The sequence below is a fragment of the Alexandromys fortis genome, unplaced genomic scaffold (assembly GCF_014885135.2).
Source record: "Alexandromys fortis isolate MF-2015 unplaced genomic scaffold, M_Fortis_MF-2015_v1.1 scaffold_210, whole genome shotgun sequence".
Taxonomy (NCBI): domain Eukaryota; kingdom Metazoa; phylum Chordata; class Mammalia; order Rodentia; family Cricetidae; genus Alexandromys; species Alexandromys fortis.
The window spans coordinates 587,335-613,704 of NW_026068101.1; the positions used below are offsets into that span (position 1 = coordinate 587,335).

The 26,370-nt window shown below is 42.5% G+C and overlaps 1 protein-coding gene across 4 annotated transcripts in view; it reads left to right on the plus strand.

The window, feature by feature from the left end:
• The window catches only part of Acyp2 (acylphosphatase 2), a 192,474-nt gene that overhangs the window by 160,747 nt on the left and 5,357 nt on the right, over positions 1-26,370 (plus strand). Inside the window, exon 4 of one of the 4 annotated variants that reach the window (XM_050123893.1) lies at positions 7,257-7,384. The exons of the other annotated variants lie outside the window; for them this stretch is intronic. Within the exon in view, the coding sequence (XP_049979850.1) occupies positions 7,257-7,335 (79 nt within the window). The 3' untranslated portion in view covers positions 7,336-7,384. Of the gene's footprint in view, positions 1-7,256; positions 7,385-26,370 lie in introns of those variants that run through there. 4 annotated transcript variants of the gene reach the window in all.

Below are 26,370 nucleotides of genomic sequence, written 5' to 3' on the forward strand. Positions count from 1 at the left end.
ATGTTCTGCCTTGGCGCCTGCCCATCTCCTCCTTTCAATGCTATCTAATTGGTCTTTTAAAATCAGATCAGGTTTCTCTGCTGGCCAGAGGCTTCTCTTACTAATTGCCCTCGCTCTGTTTCCTGGCTCCTGCTGGGGGCCAAGAACCCTCTCACCCCTAAGAAGGGTTTTCCGGAACCGGTCCCGGCTCCCCGTTTGCCAGGGCCCTCGCCAACCAAAGGCCTACCTCTTTGATTTAATTGTAGTGGGGCGATCTGCTCTCGGTGTTGCGCGCTGGTCCCTGCCGCCTGCGACCTCTGCTGCCGCGCTGGTCCCCTCCAGTCTCGGCGGCAGCCGTCGTTGCCTGCCTTCCCAGCTCTGTCTGCCGGCGCCTGCGCCTCCCAGCTCCGTCTGCCGGCGCGTGCGTCTCCCAGCTCCCAAAGTTGCTCACGCAGACAAGCAAATTGGAAAAGACCTTGTCAAACTTTAACCGCTGCTCGTTAGAATCACCAATGGTGGTGCCCACATTCAATACCACACCTCACAGAATGTGTCCAGGCCTCTCTTTTTCAGCTGGCAGGTCACATCCTGCTTCCTCAGTGGTCTGCGCAGGACTCTACTCTATTTCTTTTATTTTTATTTTTGGGTTTTTGAGACAGTATTTCTTTGTTTCTCTTTGGCTGTCCTAGAACTCACTCTGTAGACCAGGCTACCCTTGAACTCACAGAGATCCTCCTGCCTGTCTCCCAAGCTCTGGGATTAAAGGTGTGTGCCACCACATCTAACTATTCTCTCTCTTAAGGACTTTGTCTAACCTTTTTCTTTTTTCTTCCAAGCCTATGTATATGTTTTAACACACTGTAAACAGCTTAGAGGTTTTTTTTTTTAAAATCTGAATCTGTTTTTACTGTTTATCTCTCTTTTCTGACCACATGCCAAATGATATGGCTAGGATTAAAGCCGTGACTTTGGCAGCTGGATCCACCCCACTCCTTGTCTTCCTGGGAGTCTAGCTTCATGGGGGAGGTACTGATAGGAGCCACTTTTTTTTTAACCACAACTCAGTAGACCAGTGTTGAAATAGGAGCAGCAGGGCTGTGTCCCCAGCACCCCAGCCGCCTGCTAGCTTATGCCCGAAATAACAACACACAAACTGTATTCATTTGAATGAATTGGCCCATTTCTATCTAGCCTCTTCTAGGCTAATTCTCACACCTGGACTAGCCCATTTCTAATAATTGTTTGTAAGCACCCCAAGGTGCGCTTACCGGGAAGATTCTAGCCTACGTCCATCGTGGGTCTGAGCTTCATGCGTCTGCCTCAGAGCACAGAGCTATCGCATCTACCCGGGAGAGCTGAGCATGGCGTCTCTGCTCCCGAGAGTCTGACCTCATTTCCTCTTCCGTCCAGCATCCTATTCTGTTTACTCCTCCCACCTATGTTCTAGCCTGTCAGGGCCAGCCAAGCAGTTTCTTTATTGTTCAATGACCTTCCTCCATCAGACCAGGAAGCATGCCTACAGCTGCTCATAGTCACCATTTAAGTGTTTGGTGGCAGGGCCTCTTAAAAGAGTTGTTGAGTTTTTGCTGCTAACACTGGGTCAGGAATCCTCTCTTAAAGGAGCCATGCCTCTGCTAACCTCTAGAGAACACAGGGCTTGTATACTTTTGTAACAGTTTTGGATTTTATTCTTAGTAAACTGAGAAATCACTACAGGATTTTGAGTGGAGGACTCAAAATCTGCTTTAATTATTTTGTTTTATTTTTATTTTGGGGGTTTTCTCTGTAGCTTTGGAGCCTGTCCTGGAACTAGCTCTTGCAGATCAGGCTGGCCTCGAACTCACAGAGATATGCCTGCCTCTGCCTCCCATGTGCTGGGATTAAAGCTGTGCACCACCACCACCTGGCTCTACTTTATGTTTTCTGTGGATCACTCTGGCGCATAGGTAAAATGTAGGCTATGTGGAAGCAATGGCACACGTAGGAGGAGTCTTTCAGGAGATGAGTCCAGTCGTCAGAATGAAACATGCTTCTCCCATCAGATAGTAGCAACAGCACTGGATAGCAGATGTAGGGATACAACTAGAATGATTTTGATATTAGCTAGATAGTGGGGTATAAAAAAAAGTCAGGGATGACTCCCTAATATTTTGACCAGAGCAGCTAGTACAATGAGTTTATAGAAGAAGGCTTTGGGAGAAGTTGTGATGGAGGAGTTTATCTTTGCGGGAGCATTCTGTGCTTTGGACATCCCAGGCTGGAGGTGACTTGGGCAGTAGAGTTCTGATGCCAGTGTGCGTCATGAATTTGGAGGTTAGAGCTGAGGACATTCATATCAGAGATAATGGGCATAAGTGGTCCCGGAAGGCCTGCAGCCTCAAGTTATGAGGATGAGTAAAGGAAGCAGCAAAACTAACATAGAGACTGAGGAGTGATGGGGAGTTGGGGTGGGGGGAAGGGGGAGCCAGGAGAGTGTGGCAGCTGTGAACCAAGGATGGAAATGGAAGTGCTCAGGTGTGGGCTGCAGCTATGTCAACGAGGAGAAGCCGGAGAAGTCACAGCTGGAATTTAGAACTGAAGCATCTTTGGTGAGAGATTCTTAGTTACTTTTCAGTTGCCACACTAAGACTCCATAGCCAAAGGAACCAGAAGAAAGGATTTATGGTGGACTCACAGTTTCAGATGAGCCCATGCTCCCATGGTGCCGAGCATGGCAGTAGGCATGGTGATGAAGTAATGGCTGAGAGAGCTTCATCCTGAGCCACAAACAGGAACAACCCCCACTGACACACCTTCTCCAACAAAACCACGCCTTTTAATCTTTCCTAGGTGGTCCCACCAACTGGGTACCACATATTCAAATATATTAGCCTATGGGGGCCATTCTCATTTAAACCACCAAAGTGAGTCAAGAGTCCTCTCAATGGTTTGCTAAGAACCAGACTAGGTTTTAAAGGAATGGAAGGAAAGAAACTGGCAGCAGTGTACACTGACTTTTCTTTTGGATAATTTTGTTCCAAATGGAAACAAAGAAATGGGTCATGACGAGAACAGTCTCAGTGGAGGTGACAGTTTGGAGAAAATAGGAATAAGAAAATTAAAAGAGAAAATATAACCAATTCTTTTGAAGGTTTATTTTTTTTTTCTTCTTCAAAGAAATGGGATGACGGTTGGTAGAAAAATGGGTCAAAGAAAAATTTTCTGTTTTGATGATACAAAAAGAGGCTGGCGAGATGGCTCACTGGATAAAAGCTCTACAGAATCCTAACTGGCTCAAGCTCAGGCCCTGAAACCCTTGGGCATAGAAGAAAACCAGCTCGGGAAAGTTCTTCTCTTGCTGCTGGTGGTTGGGATCTGGGCTGTGTGTTCCAGATTCTTTGTCTTTCATCTGAAGCACTGGAAATTGGGGTACAGAGAGTTCTAAAAAGAAGTAAGACAACTTTGTTTGGAGCAGAGTGACAGTGAAAGCTACAAAGGAAGACAGTCCAGACTGATAGGAGCCCCAAAATGAGGACACTCAAGGGCCCTGATTGTCGTTTGGGGGCTTTCTCTAATGGGGCTGGAGAGAGGGATGAGTTGGTTACTAAGGGGCGTGGTTTGAATGGCTCTGGATTTTGATCAGAAGACGAGGTCATACATTTATTCTTCCTGCAGCACATGCCCTTTCCCATAGTCATGTTCAAAGCCGTGTTATTCATAGGCATAAGACAGCAAACAGGGAATGCGTCCTTAAAGAATGCTGGAAGACACAGGGCATGTGAAGGAATCGGGCTGCCAGGTGCATCACTACAAGAATGAAAGACGCATAACCCAAAGGCAAATGGAGCTCCTAGGTTACTGAACTGTCTCCTCTGTCTGTCTGCTGCACTCTGACTACTGTGGCGCACACTCTCATACATAACACATCATATGCATTCATCATACACGCAGTAACATATTTTAAAAATAAATTTGAGAAAAAGATGCATGTGTATATGCTTCTGTGGATGAACTCACAGCAAGGATCAATGGTGTAGGAGATGGAAGGAGAGTTATCGAACACATGCCTTGATAGATAGAGGAGAGAGAGAGCCCATGCCCCAGCGCAGCAGGAGTCATGGCAGCTTCACCTCCGAGAACTGTCAGGGTGACGGGGTGTGAAGATGGGTAAACAGGATAACGAGGTCCATGGAATTGTCTCCTGATTGCTTCCGTCTTCTCAGAAAAGGAAAAAGCAAGATTGTGGAGGAAGCACAAGGACAGGAGCATGTGGGGGTCTGAGGGGAGAGAAGAAACTGAGGCAGAGATTCCATGAGGATAGATGGGTGGCTGGGCTATGGGGACATGTTCAGACAGCACTGAGGCTATGAATCTGAAACTTAGCCCATCCCCATGGCTGTGAATCTGCCACAGGCAGTCTCCAGGTGCAGTGCAAGAAAGCAGGAGCAAGGATGGCAAGAATAGGATTCCAGCCGGGTGCTGGTAGCGCACGCCTTTAATCCCAGCACTCGGGAGGCAGAGGCAGGCGGATCTCTGTGAGTTCAAGACCAGCCTGGTCTACAGAGCTAGTTCCAGGACAGGCTCCAAAAGCTACAGAGAAACCCTGTCTCGAAAAACCAAAAAAAAAAAAAAAAAAGAATAGGATTCCAGCTGTCAGGACAGAGGTGCACAGAGGAGAGGGTCAGTGAAAAGGAGGCCTGAGAGCCCGGACACTGGAGGATACAAAGGTGGGCTGGAAGGGGAGAGAGAGTGGCTTGCGGGGAATTCCTCAGAACCCCACTCCTCTGACCACATTGGGCTATCCTGAGGCCAGTTGAAGTCAAGGCTATCACAGGCTGGAGGGAGTGAGCTGTGATGACAGGGTTGGAAGGAGCCAGCTGTGTGCATATTGAAATCGCTGGAGTCCAGAGGGAAGCAGGAATGAGCACAGAAGCAACCTTCTCGCTAAAGGTGACCAATGATACATACAGCAAGAATGTGCAGTGGTCTGAGTCACTATAACATCCAGAGCTATGTTGTCGAGTTAAAGTACAGGGCCACCATTTCCAGGTCAACATTCACTAGCAGGAAGGCAGACACTCAAGAATTTTATATTTCTATTGTCACAGACCCTATTATATACTACTTTATGTTCTTTAAAGAATCGAAAATACTACACATATATAATAGGCACTCAAAAATAGGAGTCATGGATCCTTCTTAAAATTAAAAACTGAAAGCTGGTAACAGTCTTGAATTGGGTGTGAAATGTCGCTTCCTTGTGGCGTTCCATCCTGCTAGCGCTGTAGGGGAGGAGCCAGAAGCTGTGGAGAAGAACAGCTGTGCCCTAGGGAAACACATTCTGTCACATTTTATCGTTGTCGCTCTTGTGTTGTTGTTAGGGTTAGCAAATAAAACTGATACAGAATTTCCAAAATGCAGTCAAAAGGGAAGAGAAGTGGCCAAAGGAGGAGAGAAATGGGCCTTGGGGAGATTTCCGCTGAGTTTCACATTCATCTGCTTGCAGAATCGCTGGCATATTTAAAGTCTCTGGGAACAGAGAAGGCATGCCTTTACAGAGGCAGAGGAGATGGAAGAAGAGTCTGTGAGCTGCACCCTGTTTTCCTTTGACTCCTCAAACACTGTTACTCGTTTCCTGTGTGTTTTGAAAGGGATCCCACAGAAGCCACTTGACTCATTCAAACAGTCTTATTTGTTCAGAACTATTGTTCTCCGGACTGGGCCACCCAGCGTAGGAACTAAGAAATGAAAAGCATGTTGGTAGGCCAGAGAAGAAAGGCGTTGCTAATCTGTTTCCCTAGGAAAGTCTATTAAACTGTTTGTAAAGGGAATGGTTACATAGAAGCCTTAAGTGCTTTCCGGATTGGCTTTATAGCTGTGGCAGAGGCTCCCACCTCTTAGAAAAATCACACAGCTCATGCAAATGTAGAAGGAAGGGGAAATGTTGCCAGGATCTAGATACTGACTTATCTTAGATAAGTTAACAGTTATGATGAACTGTTCTCGAATAGCTCAAACAGCAGTACAGCTGACTGCCTCCTGGAGATGTAAGCTACTGACGGTCTGCGGAGTCCTGCTCCAGCTGACTGGCGCCAAGGTGGCAGAGACAGATGACAGGGCTAGCCCAGGATAGCCAGGGGTAGACAAAGCCATAAGTCCCTGACTGGACCTGTGTTCTGCCCAGTACCAAGGCCCTCCCCTAGAGAGTGCAATAGAGTAGCAAAACACTAGTGTTATAGTATTCATACTACATGCGTAGTGCCCAAACATCAGCCTTGATATCAAATGTTATTTTAGAGTTCCTCAGAATTCATAAAAGTGTAACTAAATAGACTAAACAAGGAATTCTTTCAAAATAATATAAGTATACATTTAGATGACAGATTGTTTTAAGAAAACCCATAATTTTGGTTCAAGACAGCAGGCAGGGAACTATAAAAGACACTGATTGCAGTGGGGAAAGTATGAGTTTTGATTGAATATTAGATTTAAAAAGTACTTGTTTTATATGTGTGTGTGTGTGTCCCCACATGTGCATCACATTGTGTGCTTGGAGCCTGGGGAGGCCAGAAGAAGACACTGAATCCCCTGGAACTGGATTTACAGATGGTTGTAAGCAACCGAGCCAGAGCTGGGAACTGAACCCAGGTCTTCTGCAAGAGCAGTAAGTGCTCTTAACTGCTGAGCCATTTCTCCAGCCCCAGTGAATATTAGATTTTTTAAATCAAATTTTATGACTAGAGGAATGAAGGAAATGAAAGCAAATACAATAACTGGTAACACAGACACAGACACACATGCATGCACACGAGTGCATCCACACACAAAACATACAGAGCCATTTCATCCTCCTATTCCTTCTGTGTTCTGGAATGTGTGTAAACATTTGTATTAGAATGAGAGTCAGCATATAATCACCATTCTCTTTTTAAATCTATGCACCAAGCACTTTTACTAACTGAGCCATCTCACTGGCCCAAAGAAATTGTTTTGTTATTTTGGTTTTGGGTGGTCCTGGGGATTGAACCAAGGACCTTAGTTGTGCTAGGCAAGTGTACTTCCCCAGCCCTGTAAGCACCATCATATTGATAAGAGCTGGAGGAGGCAAATGGAAGAGCATCAAGGAGAGGGGAAGAACAGAGATGTGATCTGCTGGGCTTAGGCAAATGCTTTGCCTAGTTGATCCTAAGTGTCCTTCTGTATTATATGTGCTGTCTGCAAGGGGTGATATGATGATTAAATTAATGACATGCATTGCAGAGATTATGTTATCTGGCTGTGTTTGTTCCTTGTCCTAGAACCATCCTGCCATTAAGCCTCAGAGAGGGAGGAAGGATGCCTCTCAAAGGACAGGACATGACAGCAGCGACTGCCTAGTGAACGTGCTGTCCAAAACCCGGCAGCACTGCTCTCACCTGGAGTCTGTGGAAAAACACAATTTCAAGACTTCTTGGAATTCTCTAAATCGGAGCCTGCATCTTCACAAGGTCCTGGGGCAATTCACCTATATGTGAAAGCTGAAAATGCTCGGGTCTCTGATGAGGCTCAGTGGGTAAAGGTGATTGTTGCCAAGTCTGATAACCGGAATTTAATGACCCTGCCTCACATGGTGGAGGGGGAGAACCGACCCCTGTAAGTTGTACACTGACCACACTTGTGCTGTAACACACCTACCCACATGTTAAGGAAACAAAAAAAAAAAATGCAGCAAGATGCCTCCTCCCTTCTAGCCAGAGGGACTTCGTGAAGAAGATAGAAGCCAGAACGGAAACACTTATCTGATGATAAGACTTTCCTTGTCTGAGTCAAACTCCCAGAGGCAAGCTGAGGATGGACTAAGAGAAAGCCAGGAGCACAGGAGCGTCCATGCATTTCCTGCCGGAGACCTGTGCTCCCACTTGTGAGAGGAAGCAGAGCAGAGAGAGAGAGAGAGCAGCTGCAGTCTGGTGGGCAGAGGGAGCCTGAGGTGGCATCTTGGAGCTGCCCCTTGATTCTCACAGTGGGAAGATGTAGCAACCGTAACTCAGAAGCTGACTAGGAAGCCAGTACAGGGAGGGAGAGTGTAGTGATAAAGCTTCCCCAGGCCGGTGAGCATGATATTGACTGTCAGAACCCAAGAGCTGCTCTGAACTGCGAAACATCATCTGGGAAGGACCTTTGCCAGTCAAGAATTTAAGCATCAAGACCAGCAAGGCAGCTCCAAAGATCCAGATAGACACAGGGCCTTGCCATGGAGCTCAGAGTTACTGAGAACCATGCAAGTTTCTTCTCCCTTAGAGCCAGGAGATCACTAAACCATTCCCCACCCTAATACTCACACACCATAACGGAGAAAGGTGAAGAAAATAATAAAGTCCTGACCATATATCCAAGCAAGAAGAGTCTCTTAAGGAGGCTGCTACGATTACAGAACCAAGGTGAATTTTCTACAAAAGGGAGTATTTTTAAAACACACACTAATAAAAAACTTGCAGAGAACACAAGGGTAGAAACTCGATAGCAGAATGTGATTTTCTCTCTCTTACTGCATGATAGAATGTGGAAAATAAAGTGACAATATCAAACACTATAAAACAGCAAAGCAGTTGATCTTGATACACACTGGCAAGCTCCAGGAAGCTGCAGTAATTAGGAGCCATAGCCTCACACGCTCATCCCAGGACCCAGGTATGCAGGTTCAAAGACAGCCTCAGAGAGTCGGTTCCTCCTTTGCACTCTTTAGCATGAGTTCTGGGGAATCAGGCCAACAGCAGGTGTGACAATTGCCTGTTTACCCGCTGTGCCATCTCACAGGATCAAAATGTCAATTTCTTTCTGGACAATAGTGGTACACTCCTCTAATCCTAGCACTGAGAGGTAGGGACAAGTAGATCTCTGTAAGTCCTAGACAAGCCAAGGGTACATAATGGAACACACCTTCTTGCTCTGGTATGCATGTGTGTATGTATGTGCGTGTGCACGCGATCGTGAGTGTGGTGTAGATATAACAAGGCTGGGGGAAAGGCTTTAATACTGTCTTTATCTGCTTCTGTATTGTCTTGCTTGTCACAGTCCTTATCTTTGTATATTCTTCATCAAGAACGTGTTTAACAAAGCCCTGTAAGGATCCCTGTGAAGTCATTGTTACTATGTCTGAAAACTAAGTCAGAGTTTCCATTTGGCTCAATAGGAATTCCTCAGCTCTGGAAACTTGGATGTGCAGGAAAGATAAGATGGGCAATACTGGAGGATATAATTCAGTGAATGCCTTTTTTTTTTTTTTTTTTTTTTTGAATGAGAAAGCCTTGCACATCCCAAGGTAAGGAGTGGGATGTCGTGGAAAGGCAGTTTGGTTCAGGCTGGTGAGAAGTACGACCACTAAAACAAGGGCCCAAAGACTTGAGGCTGGGGTTGCCAAAGCTTTTCCAGAAGAATTATTTAGTAGAAGGTTAACACTGACTATCTACTGACATATAAGCCCCCCCCCCCCCAATACACTCTGTAAATGAGTCTCCTGAGATAACAAAATGTTGAGATGGTTTCAGAAAAGAAGAGGAATTGAGAACTCTGTGACTCTGCATGTCTACCTGGTTCCAGGGACTATGAGAACAGGTTCTCTGAAGATGAACTAATAGCCTACTTTTTCACTCGTGGGCTGCACTAGTCAGAGGATTGTGAGCAGAAGCACAGTTTCCTTGGCATGGGTCAGAGGGGCCACAAGAGAAGCTATTTCCACAGCCAGGAAAAAGACTCAGGACTGACTTCCTGGAATTGCTTCCCATTTCAGAATCAAAAATAGCTTTGAAATGCTGTGCTCTTTGGGAATTGGGGCCTATACAATCTAAGAGCATCTGTTAGTAGCTGTTAAAATTCAAATAAAGTCCAAGTAAAAGTTGCATTACACTCATCAATTTCGAGTTTAAAGCACACTCACAAAACTTGTATCGCAGTTACTGTCACAGCCTAAGACCCAAATGGAATATTCCATGGGTTTTTGCTTCCATCCCTGCTTTGAACATGAGCCACAACATTGGATTTTTTTTAAAGGTGTTTCTTCCTACCTATCTGGACTTTTCAACTGAGATTCATTTTCATATTCAAAAGATTAATGTAAACTCCACCAAACAGTTCTGCACCTTGGTTTTGATTATCCTACAGCTTTCTTAGTAGGAATGAAGCCTTTAGACTGTTAAAGTCATGAAGCCAGGATTGGGTATGTGGATTTTCCTCTTTGTCTTCATTCCAGTTTTAGTCAGTGAGATCCTTGACTTAGCTGCTGTAAGGAAGGAAACTTCATTTATTGTTTAGATGTGACTCTGTAAAGACCCTAAGATGCCCTTGAGAAGGGGAAGTGACATATGACACTAGGCTGAGCTCCACAGGTAGGTGGCATCAGCAGCTCCCCCCCCCCACACACATACACACAGGGCCCTGAACTGGCGAAACAGCACTAGGAAGCTATTTATCTTTGGAAACCATAGTCCTCATATTTTGATTTTTTTCTTCTTTTCCTTTATATGTGGAAAAATGCAATAAAATCTATAATATATTAAATACAGTAAAATCTGTAATATATTAATACAATAAAAATATGTAATGTTCCACTATAGTTTTATCTATGAAAACTAATAATAGTGGTTTTCATTTTTGCTGTTTCCTATGTGCCTAGTATACACAGTGAGTATAGTTATTATTAAGATTTATTTATATCTCTGAATAGCAACCTTTTCCCACCTGGGAATTGTAGTTGTAAATTTTAATGGCTACATGGTGGTATGTTGAGTTATAACTTATTGAACATCTTGTTTACAAGTTTTTTTTTGGCTGCTATCAATACTTTAAGAATGTTCTTATGCACCTAATTTACTTGAGTTTCTTATATGACTGTGTAAACGGAGATTGTACATTTGTTTCCTGGCTGCTCAGACCCTTAAAAATCACACAGAAACTATATTAACTACAACACTGCTTGGCCAATGACTCAGGCATATTCATAGCTAGCTCTTACATCTTAAATTAGCCATTTCTATTAGTCTGTATTGCCATGAGGCTGTGGCTTACTGGTAAGGTTCTGGCATCTTTCTCCTTTGGCAGCTACATGGTGTCTGCCTGACTCTGTCTTCTTTCTCCCTGCATTCAGTTTAGTTTTACCGCCTTTCTATATTCTGCCCTGCCATAGGCCAAAACAGCTTCTTTCTTGACCAATGGTAATAAAACACATTTATAGCATACAGAAGGGAATCCCATATCATCTCCCCTTTTCCATCTAAATATAAAGGAAGGTTTTAACTTTAAAATAGTAAAATTGCATATAACAAAACAAGTATCAGTTATAAAATTTTTGTGAGTCTAAAGTTTCATTTCTAATTTATCTTTTATCATAACCAAAGAAAACTATAACTATCTGTCTTCAACTCCATCAAAGACCTCAGAAGGATATAATATTACCTGATTAAACAGGAAGTGCATTGTAAGTAACTTCCTAAATTCTAGAATTGACAGAGACATTTTGCTGCCTGTACCCAAAGTTCTTCTGTAGCATTGGGGCACCATCTCCAGTCTACAGGCCCACAGTATCTGGCAGACTTTTCCATGAAGCTGGAAGTTTGAAAGACTGTTTCACCTGTATTGGCAGTTCATCAGTCACTTTCTTTAGTGTTCTGAGTACATCTGGCAGACTCTTTCATAAAGCAGGAAACTTAAAGGACTGTTTCACCTTCTTTTGGCAAGTTCAGCAGTTATTTTTCTATGGGTCTTGCATGTCCAGTTTATAAAGCATGCCATCAAGCAGAACAGGCAAGAGCAGTTTCTTGCCTAAATGGCTTAGCCTTGTCACATTGAAGGCAAATTCCATAATGAGTTTCTTCAATGCCCATCAACCTCTCTGAAGTAATTGGTGCCGCCAGAAGCAGACATGTCTCACTGTGGAAAAGTCTAAGTTCTTAAAACATTTTAAATGTCATATTCTATAGGTCTTTGAAGTGTTGAAGATTATCTGTCTAATTGAAATATATTTCTGTATATCTAGGAAACCTAACAAACATGACAATGACATTGATTATTATAAATGACTATCTTTACTCCATAAATGTATTATCATATTTTAAAATGAGCTTTATAAGCATAATATCTTAAGCAAGAGTAGAAATATACATTTAACAGAATTGACATTAAATCAATAAACCAGAGTCTATACCAATGTAAAGTGTTCATTTTTATATTATATCCCCTTTTTTCTTAAGAAAGAGTTTGACTTTGATGATTAGCCTCTTATAATCAGCCCCTTTAAAAATCATCATCATCATCATCATTTTGGGAATTTGGGCATTGTTTTCTCCAAACTGCTTCCTGCTGTTTGTTGGGTAAAGTATTTTTAGTGTTCAGGGAGACCTTTTGGGGGGTCTTGTTTCATCAAACTACATAAGCCTGGAAGAAATTCACAGTTCTTGTCTTCTGTGGAAATGAAAGCAGAACCTCTTTTCCAAAGTAACATATCTTTAGACTCAAATTTTGAAGTCAAGATACCTTTAAAATAAATGTGTTGGTTTAGCTTAGCAGCCCCGAGAATTAAATGTTTTTCAGCAGTTAACGCATTAACAATCAAAAAGTGAAAGAAAACACAGTAATATACATAACCCAGATTCTCTGTGTATGTTCTATGTTTATGTGGCTTATTTTTTTACTCTATTACTTTTTAATATTTATTTTATTATCTCTACCCCTTTGATCTATGACTGTCTGTACTCTTTTACATTTATTGTCTCTTTAAAGACTTTGTTTTAGTTTTTAAAATTATGTTTTTTCTATGACTGCTTATACCCATTTTCTTTTTTTTCTTAAGCCTGCATATATTTTTTAAACACACTGTGACCCATTCGAAGGTGTATTTCTGACTAAATCTGTCTTTATTGTGTATCTGTAATCTTTTTTTGATCAATGTTGTAAACTCTTAGCAGGCATGGCTAGGACCAGAGCAGTCACTTTGGCTGTTGGTTCCACCTTGCTCAACTTCCCAACATGGCAAACGTGCATTTACCACCAGTTCTGGGAGCCAAGCTGACCACCCCAACTCTTGGAAGCAGTTGACCCATGCAAGTAACCTTGGAGCATGTTGCCCACAAACCCCATTCAAGTGCTCTATAACAGGACTTCCTGAAAGAGCCAGAGCCATTTGTGCCAACAGCATGAACCAGGAAACTGTCTCTTAAAGGAGCCTTGCAGTTTTTGCTGCAAATGCTGAGTCAAAAAGCCTTCTCTTAAAGGAGTCATACCTCTGCTCAATGCCAGCAAGCAATGCCTGTCTGAAAATATGCAACTTCTAAGAAACTCCAATTGAATCCTGTTTTTGGGGGTCTAGAAGCCCCCCTCTTTTTTTAGCTTTCTATGGATGGTCTTGCTAAATGTTTGAGCACCATTTGTAAACAGAGGCTGCACATTTGTTTCCCAGCTGCCCTGATCCAAAAGCTCACACAGAAACTATACTAATTACACTACTACTTGGCCAACGGCTCAGGCATATTCATAGCTAGCTCTTACATCTTAAATTAACCTATTTCTATTGATCTGTGTATCACCATGAGGCTATGGCTTACCAGTAAGGTTCTGGTGTCTGTCTCCTTCAGCAGCTACATGGCATCTGCCTGACTCTGCCTTCTTTCTCCCTGCATTCAGTTTAGTTTTCCTGCCTGCCTATATTTTGCCCTGTCATAGGCCAAAGTAGCTTCTTTATTAGCCAATGGTAATAAGATATATTCATAGCATACAAAGGAGAATTCCACATAAGAATGACATCTTTTTATCCTTGGCCTCTTTATCTCTTAGCTTGAATATTTTTTTGAAAATCTGAGTAAGCTATTTGTTATATGCTAACTTTCTGTGTCATTATGAATATTTCTCATTTTTGTTTCTCCTATAACAATTCAGTTTCAACATTAACATAATTTTTTCTTACAGTTTTGAGCATTTATTTTTGCCTTATTAAATTGCCTTATGACAATTTCCATTGTCATAAACTTTTGAAAGATAATTGTCCATTTTGCAAGTGTTATAACTCTGGAGAGAAAGGTATCCTGACTTGTCGGGAAGTCAGGCTATACCTGAAGCTGTGAAGGGAGAGTATTCTGGATTCCTACAGCTCTGGAGGGAAAGCTATCCTGACTTGTTGGGAAGTCAGGCTATACCTACAGCCGTGAAGGGAAGGTATCCTGGATACCTACAGCTGTGAGGAGAAGGGTATCCTGCCTGTCCAGAAGTCAGGCTATACCTGAAGCTGGGGTGTGGTGGGAGATGGTCTTCCTGCGAGATGTGGCACTCCTGCTCTTCTCTGAGACAGAGTCACTACAGCTGAGCTCTGTTCAGCCCCCTAAGGGAGCCCCCTAAGGTATCTGTTTCTTCTTAGCTCCTGCCCAAGTTGTTACTTCTGCTTCGCTCTGCTAGCGGGGAAACCCCTGCAGAAATGTAGCAATCTGCTCTGGCTCTGGCAAAAGGTTATTACTTCTGTTCCACTCTTAAGGGAGTTTCCCATCAGAGATCCTGCTCCACTCCTGTGAAAGAAGAGCTTTACTCAAAACCCTTGTTTCAAGAGGTTTGTGAAACAGGGATCTAGGAGAATGGCTGCCTCTGCCAGAGTGAAGAAGGACAGCTGCCAATTGAACAGGCAGAGGAGCTTCTAAGGGGTGGAGTTTTTCCAGGGAGAAGATTTTCAGGGAGAGAATTGGTCAGATTTTGATCCACTTGGGCTTGGACAAGCTCAGATTGGCTAGATTTCATGCTCAGGGATTGGCTGGTTTTCTGCTCCAGGATTGGTTAGTTTTCCTGCTCGGGGATTGGTTCACTTCATGTTCAGAGGGAAGATTTGGCTCTGGTTTTAGGGACAAAGTATATTCCTTTCACTGGTCCTTTTTAGCCTTTGGCTCTGGTTTCAGGGTCAGGGTATGTTTCTTTGGTTCTGGTTTCAGGGCCAAAGTGCTTCTTTCACTGACTCTGGTTCCAGGGTCAATATGTGTTTCTTTTACTGGTTCTGGTTTCAGGGCTGGTGGGTTTCTTTCTCCGGCCCTGGTTTCAGGGCCAGGGTGGGTTTCTTTTGCTGGCCCTTTCACTCTATACATGTAAAGACTTCCTAAATATTTGATTGTTATTTTTCTCTTAACATGGAAAAATTTAAAGGAAACAGTTCACTCTTTAGTCCACTAAGGGCTTACTTTGATATGTGATATAAGAGCTTATCTAAATTTCCTCTTTTGTTGGTTTGTATTTAGATGTTAACCAGTTACTAGGGTATAATTAGGCTATTTCTTTTTAACATAACAGTTGTAATTACACAGAAAGGTAAATTCAATATTTCTGCTATCTTCCCACCTAAAAATTAGAAAACAGTAGAGATAAAGAGTTCCTAGTCTGCATATAAAGAGTTAAATAATAAGTCAATTTCCAAAGACTGATCCTGTTGCTAAATGTGTATTCTAAACACCTTAAAGATTGCAAATTGCTTTCAACCGCCATACTTTCCTTATCTTGAGTTGTTCCTGTTACCCTTGCCTGTGACCCTAGTTTGTTTCACCTTTCAATGGTTGATATTCTAAGCTTTTATGCCTGAATGCTCCTGTGCATTCAGCATATACCGGCCCTCTATTTCATCCCTAGCCAATGGAAGTGGAGAGGAAAGGGCTGTATCACCACTAGTTACAGGAGTTATTTTAGGAATTAAAAACAAGAATATGCAGCATGCACAAGTGTTTGGTTTTGTCTTCTGAGCTTTATAAAGATCAGCATCATACTGAGACCATAGAAACCATTGTTCTCGAAACTAAAAGGAAGTCCAGAGGATTTAAACATTTCTTGTTGAAAAATGATTTAACTTTAGGATAATTTTTTTCTCCTGAGTTCCTGCATACAAGGATGGATTGTGGGGAGAGCAATAAAGAATCAAGCTGTTTCATACAAGCCGCTTTATATGTGGGAAGAGAAAACATTACATAAGCCTGGAACAGTGTCTAACATAGACACAAAGGATGGTGGTGGTGCAGGTTTGTGCTTCCACAGGCTTGGTGGTTTCAGTATCATGAGGCAAACTGAAGCATTCAGAGCAACCTGCCAAGGTTAAAGAAAAGTTGACTTTGTTAGGGAGGATGTCAGTCTCCCCCTCCCCCTCCTGCGAGTTAGTCCATACAGAACACACCCAGACACCAGATTCTCAGCACAGAGGAGCTGTATTACCCCGAGGGGCAACCAGACTGACAAAGAGCAGCAGCAGCAAGCAGGTGTTTTTGCAGGAGTGGGTTTTTAAGGACAAGAAGGGGGAGTCTGTGCTAGGGGGAGCTGGTAAATCCTGATTGAACATGTGAGCCAAATTATGAATTTTGATTGTTGGACCTTGCATCAGTGGCCAAATAAGGGACCTTGGGGGCTAGCTTTAGGAATATAATCTAATGATTTTAGCAAGAGAGAGAAAAGGGGAGAAAAGGGCACAGTGGCCAAGCCTGTCAGTGCCGTGTTTACCACGCTCAGGCCTGTTAGGGAGCCCTTCGGGCTTTACTTGCCAAAGCTTGTTTACCACATTCTAATGTGTTAAACATTCTTGTCTAAGAATAGGAAAAGGAAGCGCATTAACTAAATCTGAATAATAAAGTATTTATATGTACCAGTTTTATATTTTCAATGTTAGTTTATGGTGCCAAAGAAATTGATGGCTCAACTATTTAAAAATAATAGCACCATGGCAACCTCAACTGAAATGGTCCAGAATTCTCTAAACCATATTGAAGGTTTTTAATATTAATTTAAAGCTCTCTGTAAGATAGGGCATGAAAAAGAATTGATTTTACCAAGTGCTCTAGTCAGATTGCTTTTGACCTTGATTTGAAATGATTTAGCTCTACTGAATGACTGCAGTGTGACCACTCTTCCTGTGTTTATTCAAATTAAACTTTTTGTAAATTCCTATTGTAGCCTATGATGCGTGCTTGTAATTCCAGGACTCAAGAGATAGAAGCAGGAGGATCAGAAATTTAGGTTGTCCTCAACTTCATAGTAGGTTTTAGGCCATCCCTGGACAAATGAGACCTTGTCTCAAAAACAGACCAACAGCAAACAAAAGAACCAGACTACTGTTAACCATCATGCAAACACGTTTTCCCCAGAACAGTAGAAATTGACGTGGATAAGCCTCAACAGCTAGTAACTTAAAGGGGGAACAGTGCTCCGGACTGTTTCTAGCTTCCAATATTAGGTCAATATTTGCCTTAATTTTCCCTCAAACTGTGGGCTGACTTTTGAGCGGCAGTTCTTGTGCTTTGCTTCAACACACTTGGGCCTGTGCTGCCAGGCAGTCTGAGGGCTGCGGAGCCGGGTGGGCTCGGGATGGAACCTTCTCTTTCCTAAGGAATGCCAAGCACAGACGTGATGAAGCACGCTTACAGAATCCAACATGCTCAATGAATTTTGTGCACATGAATATGGAGTCTCAGCATATACTGCTTGGAAATGAATGTCCAAGCCTGCTCGGTTTGCCTAATAGAATATTTGGTAAGAGCAAATAAGTTCTGACTTAATACAATTTCTTATTTCTTAATACTAGCCAATAAAATGCAACATTAAGCATATCCTTAGTTTAACATATGGCAGTAGCTCATAAAACAAATGCTATTGCATATAGATGTATGTATCCATCTCATATTTACATCTATACATTCTTTCTGTAAGAAAAAAGTGAAGCTGGAACTTCAGTGACTGACAGGTCCCGCTTTCTCATCCTTCCGTGGAAAATTCCTTTAAAGAGGTTACAGATGTAAATGTCCCAGATAGAATCCTTGACTACAGATGTCTAATTTATCCTCTACGGGAATCCTAACTTTTCTTCCCACAATACAAGTCTACCAGCATAACTTACTGCAGTAAGGACGAGCACTGGGTGGACGCTCCCCCGGGCTCACGCATGGCATGCACGCTCTGTCATTGTGTTTATCTTGCCAAACCGTAATCATTTGTCTCTCCCAACAGAGTAGAGTTCACTGGGGACAGGCAGCCTTGCTGTTTGTTTTTGTGTGCCTAGCACACACTACACAATAGGCATTTAATAACTGCTTTTATGTGTTTCACATTTGACTTGCTTCTTCTGTGGTTATTTTAAGATAAATTTTAACTGCAATGAAGAGGATAATACAACTTGTAATTTATAGTTTTTCCTTCATTTCTGAGACTCCATTCCAACCCACTGAGACCCAGCAATAAGAGATGTCCAGAGCCAAACACTGATAGGAAAAACACAAATCTCAAATCTTTTCATAGCACCTGCTACGATTGCCCAGCCTCAGAAACAAGTTTATCCTAGCCAACACTCAGAGCCCGACCTGAGTAAGGGCTAGTAAGGATGGAAAAGAAAAGAGAATGAAAAAAAATTCAGTCAAACTTGTTTGGCTGTACAAGATGGGTAACAGCCTATAGCCACCAAGATTCTGTCAGATTCCAGGATGCAAGAGAACACATGGACAAGGGGTGAGTGGGCAGGGGCATGGAGGCAGAGAGAGGTGGGAGATCTGAATGATCACCTGAACACAGTAGACATATACTTTTCTGAAAGTGTCATGCTAAATCATTCAGAAAGTTAAGATGAAGACAGAATTAAGCCTAAGACAGAGCATGAAAGGATCTCAGCAGAGTGAACACTCCCACCAAGAAGGATTGCCTGGTACCAGAATCCAGTTATACTTAACCGTGTTGTCACAGCTTCAAAGGAAAGATTCAATGTCAGTTTCCTAAAATCTCATTCTTCAGATGCCGGAAGGCTTCTTACCTAAATGAACTCAGTCCATCAAGTTAAGTAGCGGATCTAAAGTCTCTATCAGTGGTGGCACCACGGTGCGTATGCACAGGTGCATTGTTGCTTTGCTTTGCTTTGCTTTTGTTTTCCGCGACAGGGTTTCTCTGTGTAACAGCCCTGACTGTCCTGGAACTCACTTTGTAAATCAGGCTGTCCTCAACCTCAGAGATCCACCTGCCTCTGCATCCCAAGTGCTGGGATTGAAGGCGCCACCACCACCACTCCAGATGCATTATTGATAGTATTAGGGGCAGCATAAATGTCTGAATGAATAGGCTATGAGGTAGACATAATTAGCCTGTACAGTAGCCAAGCCAGAGGAAGTGGGTTGAGAGGAGGCTAGACCGAGTTTATCTTGGAACTACGACAGCAAAGACATTGTGCGGCAACAGTCATGACAGAGTTTGGAGAAATCCTTGTGCTCAGTATTTATGATGTGGGGATTAATCTTAGACTCTAGTACTATGAAGTAAAATTTTACAAAGAAAGTTTACAAATGAGCATTACAGTGCCTGGTGAGAAAGCCAGGAAGATCACGGTGGAAAAACCAATGTGACCGAGGGAATCCTCACTAGGCTCTGCACTTTTCCACTGCACAGATTCACGTAAAGGTGTTTGAACGAGAGTTATAAAAATAGCATTTAATCCCTACAAATGAATTATTTTATTTGTTAGACTCAGTGAGTTGTAGCAGAGCAAGTAAACTTCCGTTTTACGGCTTTGATTTATGTTTATTGATTAACATCGCATTCCTCTACAAGGGAGCTAAAATGATCTCACTCTGCACTTTTAGTGCTTTATTTATAACCTACCACCCAGAAGACCCCAGAAGACCCCAGCTTCCCTGGAAAGGAAGCATGTGTTATTGAGTATTTTCATCTCAGAATTGGACTTAAGTTGTGTTTTTAGTATTTCATACATTTGGAGCCGAGTATGACACATTCGGGGCAGAATAGGACATTTGGCCTGATGTATGACACATTTGGAGCTGAATGATTGGACTTCAAAGATTAAATGTATGCACATATAAACTATCTGTTAGGGCGTACGATTCTACGAAAAGGGACAGAGGCAGCTTAGCACACAAAGACGCTTGAACTGTTCTTCTGATTCATTGTTCTGTAAACTATTTTCAAAGTGGTTGCCAAGGGGAGGCACGCCCTTGCGTACAGGCACATCCACTCAGATGTGACTCCACCCTTGCTAGGTCTCGAGAAACCAGCTCTCAGTCCAGAAATCCATGGCCATCAACAGGACTGCAGCTTAAGATACATGGTCTTACAATAGAAGAACATTGTGTTCCTTGTGTTGCTGGAAAAGGATCTCTAGTAAAGTCAATCACAGAAGCCAGTCTATAGGTGACCCTGTCCTGTAGTTCCCACTGAGAAAGTAATGTAATTACTGTCAGGGAAGGAGGAAAGACCGTAGATTCATATACTTATTATACCTTGCGTTGCTCCCTACAGAACTTAAAATGATTTGTAAGAACATATTAAACATCAACAAGAGAGTGGACACTTAACAATAAGAATAAGGGCGGGGCACAAGATAGAGTCAGGAAGAAGGCCATGAGAATACAATAGGACCTCTGCTGTGGGTGGGTCAGAGTTTGGCTCTAAACAGTCCAGTAGCCTTCATCTGCTAATGCCATTAGCTCTGTTTGCCTAAGAACATTTTTAAGGGAGGTGGAGAAGTCAGCGTAAAGGATGAAAATACGAGAGTGTCTGGCCAACTCGTTTTTCATTTGGCTTCCTGTAGGAATAGATCTTAACATATTTGGAACAGAGAACATGCTGAACCATGTGTCCTTAATACGGCCTTTCTCAGTACACTTCTGAGACAGGATGTTCACAAATACCCAATGGCACTGAGTTCAAAATCTAGGCTATCTGGACTGGCCGTCAGCAGAACCCTGAAACTCTGGTGAAGCTGTTCTATCTCCTCTTTCACAGGCAACTCAAAGCTTTACCAGTTCTTGCTGCCTCCATTTCTTGCTTTGTCCTCACCCTTAAAACTGTTCTAACCTCCTTAACCACATGACTGATGCTATCTTGGTAAGGTTACAAACTACTTTTCAGTTTATATTTTACTTGGCCCCAGCAGCATTTGGAAATTGCCTACCATTTCCTTATAATACTCTGTGACTTGGTTTTCCTAGCACCACACTTTGACCCTCTTCTCTGCTCCTTCAGCCATGTGTTTCTGCTTCTCTTCTGTTGATCCATAAATGCTGATGTTCCTTTAGATACAAGTAAATGGATCCAGCAAAATCATATACTAAAACTGTGCATGAACAACAAACAAAAGACACTTGCTACTTCTGACGTCCATAGCATAGGGTTTTATGTAGTTCTTGTTAACTGAACAGCAGCAGCTGAGGTAGGTGTGGTATGTCAAGCTGGTCAACTTCTAGTCCAAACTCTTTCTGCCATCTTTCATTTTAGATCCAACAGAGTTAGGGACTACATTTCCCTGAAGTCAAGATTTCAAATGTAACTTATGCTTTCACAGTCAGTGATATTTATGTGAAATTTGAACTTGGACTTGTATTATGTGAGCCCAGGACAGCAATGCCGAGACATCCATGACTCTGGAGATAACACAGCCTGGTGGGGCTTCCTGCTGTGTCCATGTGTCTATGAATTATTTCAGTGGCAGCCTCCTGGCTCCCTACAGGGTGTGTTTCGGGAAAGTTCTAGTAATTCCTTCATGCCCTACAACCAAGCATTAAAATCCCAAAGTTGACTTCCATTGCTACGATGCTAGCACCTAAATAAAGACAAAAGGGTGTCACTTTGCCAGAGGAGCTAGAGGTCACAGTTATGGCCTCCCTTGTTCCACCTTCTCCATTCCTAGCCCTTGGACTGGAGTTTCTCAGGGTTCTGGCCACAGCTCGTGGCTGGAATACTTTCCCAGACTCGCTCATTTGAAGAGGCTGAGGGATGTGAGCTAGGAGCACTTCCGCCAAGACTCAGCAGCCTTGTGAGCAGAATTCCCCGGGAAGTATGTGGTGCTGGGGATTCCAAAGATTACTCAATGGGCAAAGGCAGAGGACAGATACACTGCAGTAACTGTTATTACGAGCCTGCTCTTTGACCTAGATGGTCCATGAGGTTTAGCAAGCAACCATCCTCTCCAGTCTTTTCGGGAGCTCTGTGGTGACAGCAGTAGCTCCCTTTCCAGAGATGAGGAATCCGGTCTCAGGTTATTGTGCAGGACTGGGGTTGTCTGGATAATCAGCTGGCAAGGGTTCAGACATGCTATTAAAATACCATTTAAACATTTACCTTTATAATAAAGTGTTGTTTGTCCACGCATACCTGAATAACGAAAGCTGTTTGGGGAATGGAGAATAGCAAAAGTGCTGTGCACTCTTTCCATTATTAATGCTAGCTTAAAAGGTTGAGATTGGCAAGCCCCACGTCAGCTTTTAATTCATTCGCTGTCTTTTCCTCCTGACTGCTTCTTCCCTTCAGCCCCTGTTTTAGAGCAGTGCTGCAGAGATGTCGGAAAGGATAATTCCCCCCAGGAAAGAGAACTGCTGTGAATTATTGATAGTGTTGGATTTCTAGAGGTTTAATTTCACCTCTTTGTTTCAGTGGAGGATATTAGCTAGATGGCGTTTTTCTATCATACGAGGAGCTCGCTTGTCCACTTTCTACAGGCAATACCGACTTGAGCTACAGAGGAGACAGGGCTGCTGGTTTCAGTTTCCTCACGCGGTGAATCCTCCACACATTCCACTCTATGGCTTTGCTTAGTGGTAGGCTAATGGGGCAGGCTTCAAACTGAGTTTCTCAGAGCCCATGGGATGCTCTTGAGATGCTCGAGGCCAGTGAACCCTGTGGTGGATGGGATTTCCGCATATACACACACATGAGTTCTTCTCTTGTATCAGAGAAAAACACTGAACCAAGAGCATCAAGTTTTCATCTAAAATGTTGGAAAAAGAGATATTTTCTGTCAAAGGCTTAAAAATCCTGAATTGACACAACAAATGCTCGAGTGTTTGTCTATCTGTCGAGGTACCAAGGGAAGTGCCCTAGGACTTTCATACGTCAGCATTGACAGTCAGGCATGGTTCTCTGCAGAGGGCAGTGTGCCTGTGACTGGGCATGCAGGGTGAACTTGCTACCCCTGCTGTGCTCTAGGAATTCTCTGAACACGGAGCAAAGACGGTCACTGTGTTTATTTCTATCCTCTATAAACTTGGTCACAAGAAACACTGGAAAATTGGAGGAGCTGTTAAAAATAAATGAAGCAATTGCAATGAGTTATCATGCTCCACAGGCTGAGAGGTGGGTCATTCCTCAGATCCCAAGGCCCCCAACACCCTTTAAGATGATAACCCATTACTTGTGCTATTTCTTAGGAGAATCCCACAGGCAAACTTTTTAAAAGCAACTTTCAAAAAGTATTTTAAAAATAAGTTTTTTTGCTTCTTTGCTATAAAATCAAAGTTGAGTCCGTACTCAGGGTTTCTGCTCGCATGCCATGGTGTAGGACCTAGAATGACCTCCCAGGAGCCATGGTCATGGGAGCCGTAGACCTGAAGAAGGCATACAGGTGATAAAGACTCATTCTTCCAATATGTTATTACCTAGTCATGACATCATTATTTAATAATAAGGCTGAGCCTGTCTCAGAACTTTCATGTTAGTGTCAGGGAGGCATATGAAAACCACATAAGCAATTACATAAATACAGCAATTTACAAATGTCATTGCCATGACACATAGTGGAGACAGGGCCCCTTCATGCCAACCCTGAGAGATCAGTAGCCTAAGTCCATTTTCAAAGGCACAGCTGGATGCTTTCCTGTTGCCAAGGCCATGAATGTGTGGCACTTACTGTATCTGATGGTTAAATATGTACCATCTGCCACAAGAATTATAGAGAATGTCATGGAAACTCCAAGAGGCCCAATGGTTGATGATTGCCTGAATGATAACACACACACACACACACACACACACACACACACACACACGCATGTGAGCGCGCACACACACACACACAAATAAAATAATAATAATAATAAAACAGCCCTGCTAATTTATTAGACAAAGAGATCTTTCCTTGGTCATTCGCTATTCAGCAGCCCTGTGTTTTATTTATTCATAATGCAAAGATGGCCTGAAGGTGCTTGGAAATCATTCATGCAAGATCATTCTGGTTTTTTCCTTCCATAAAAATTCTTTTCACAACATGTATAATCCCCATCAAATATGTAAGAAATACATTCATAATGAAACCCCTTCTGTTGCTACTGTGTCTTTGTTAAAACCAATATGATTTTGGTAATAAAATAAAAAGCCTCACAAAAATTAGTTTCATTTTTTTAAAACTCTACATAAGACACTTAGAAACACATTTAAAATACATTGCAGTGAAAAGAGGCACATGCCTATCAAGTAATGACTTGTGTCAACAGGATTTTCCAATTTGCACTATTATTTTTATTACTTGTATTTTGATCTTTCTAATGATCCTATCAAAGGGTAACATTTCTTAAATAAAAATGTCTAAAATACATGTATAAGTGAATTCACTTAGATTTATAGCAGTAGCATTAGACTTCAGTTTCTCTCAGGTGTGTAGGATCCATCCGTCCATTCAATGATCCAGTCAACATTTGTAGAGTCTACTGCACTCTATAAATGGGTAGTCTGAAGGCACCAGAGCGAAGGATCCTCGCCCTGTTGTTCACTCATCTGGGGATACTGCCCTTGCCCCTTTCTTTCTCTGCACAGTTACTGCAGCCATGCTCTAGAATGCAGTGAGTGGGGAGTGTGGCAAAGGAGCCGAGCATACGGAGCAACTTGAAATTATTCATTTAGTGTAGAAATAACTGACAAACCAGAAAAACATCACACATGGATGGTCCCTAGGTAAATCAGAGGAAACCAATGAAAACAAGAAATGTTACACCCCAGCAAAGCTCAGCAAGACACCAGCTACAGCTTTAGAGCTCACTAGAAACTCCACCTACAAAATTAAAATATAACTCAAAATAGCAAGAAAGGTCAAGCTTAACTAAGTAGGAATTTATTGAGAGGTACAGAGACCCCGAGCTAAGCAAACTGCAAACTTTGAGTGAGGCGCCTTAAAGATGTGAACAAAAGTGGTAAAATTTTTACTCTTTTTTTTTTAAAAAAATAATTCATTTTTATCTGCATTGATATTTTGCCTGCATATATTTCTGTGTGAGGGTGTCAGATCTTAGAGTTATGGACAGTTGTTAGCTAGCTGCATGTAGGTACTGGAAATCCTCTGGAAGAGCAGTCATTTTGTTCTTAACCACTGAGACATCTTTCCAGCCCGGAAGTTTTCCTCTTGATAAGATTGGTACTCAGACACACTGTGATTTGAATAAGTAGTGCCCCACAGCCCCCAGAATCATGTTTTCAAATCCAGATCTCCAGCTAGTGGCTCTATGTTGGGAAATTATGGAAACTTTAGGGTTAACTTACAGCCTACCTAAAGGAAGTAGATTCCTGGTGTGGATCCTTCTTCAGGGGCATCTTGTCCTTAGCTCCTTTCTGTCACTCTCTCTGCTTTTTGTCCATAATGTGGCAAAGAAACTCTATGCTTCTGACACCATGATGTTCTGCCCAAGTGTATGGGACCACAAGACCCTGGACTGAACCCTCCGAGGTCATGATCTGCCCAAGTGTATGGGACCACAAGACCCTGGACTGAACCCTCTGAGGTCATGATCTGCCCAAGTGTATGGGACCATGAGAGCTTGGACTGAAACCTCTGAAATCATGAACCAAAATAATTTTTTCCTCTTTTAAGTTGTTTCTATAAAATATTTTGTCACAAGTAACTAATACAGAATGTGAGTTTTCTCCCAGTGGGTGTAATATTTAAAAGGGAATGCGACAGGAATGGTTAAAATTATGCTATGATCTAGAAGACTATATATGACAACATCCAAAAGGAAAGTTATTGAAGGAGATAGGGACGTGACTGAATTAAAATGTGCTCTAAAGTTATTGTGTTGGTACTGACTTAGAGAGCAGGGATCCCAGTGCAGCCAAACAGAATGTCGAGGAAATCATCAGGAGCATGTGCAAGTCTCGAATGTGCTGGGAACTGTGTTTTAAGTGTGTGGACAAAGTTAAGCTATTCAGTAAAAAGTACTGGAGAACATGTCTAACTATGAAAAAGTAAAAGATCCTTTACATAATTCTACAGAAGCTAAAGTCACCCTTTTTAAACATCTTAATTGTGGAGAGGGGAGGCAGGGAGGCCAGTGAGTGTTGTGGGGCACAGTTCACTGCACACACGTGGAGGACAGAGGACAATTTTCAGGCATCATTTTTCTCCTTTCCAAACGTGGATGCTAGGGATTGAACCAGGTTGTCTGGCTTGACAGTAAATGCCTTTATCTACTTAGCCATCTCGCCAACCCTAAAGTTGTAAATACAAAGGATAAAACCATATTTTAAAGATGTTACATTTTGAACACGTGCATTTACTTTTACCCCTACACAAACTCCGCTTACTAGTAAAAAGGATTTTCTTGAAGGATTAAACATCTATAAAGTCTAAAAAAGGGAGAAAAAGTTACAGCAACTTTGAGAACTGGGATGAGTGAGGTAGACTTG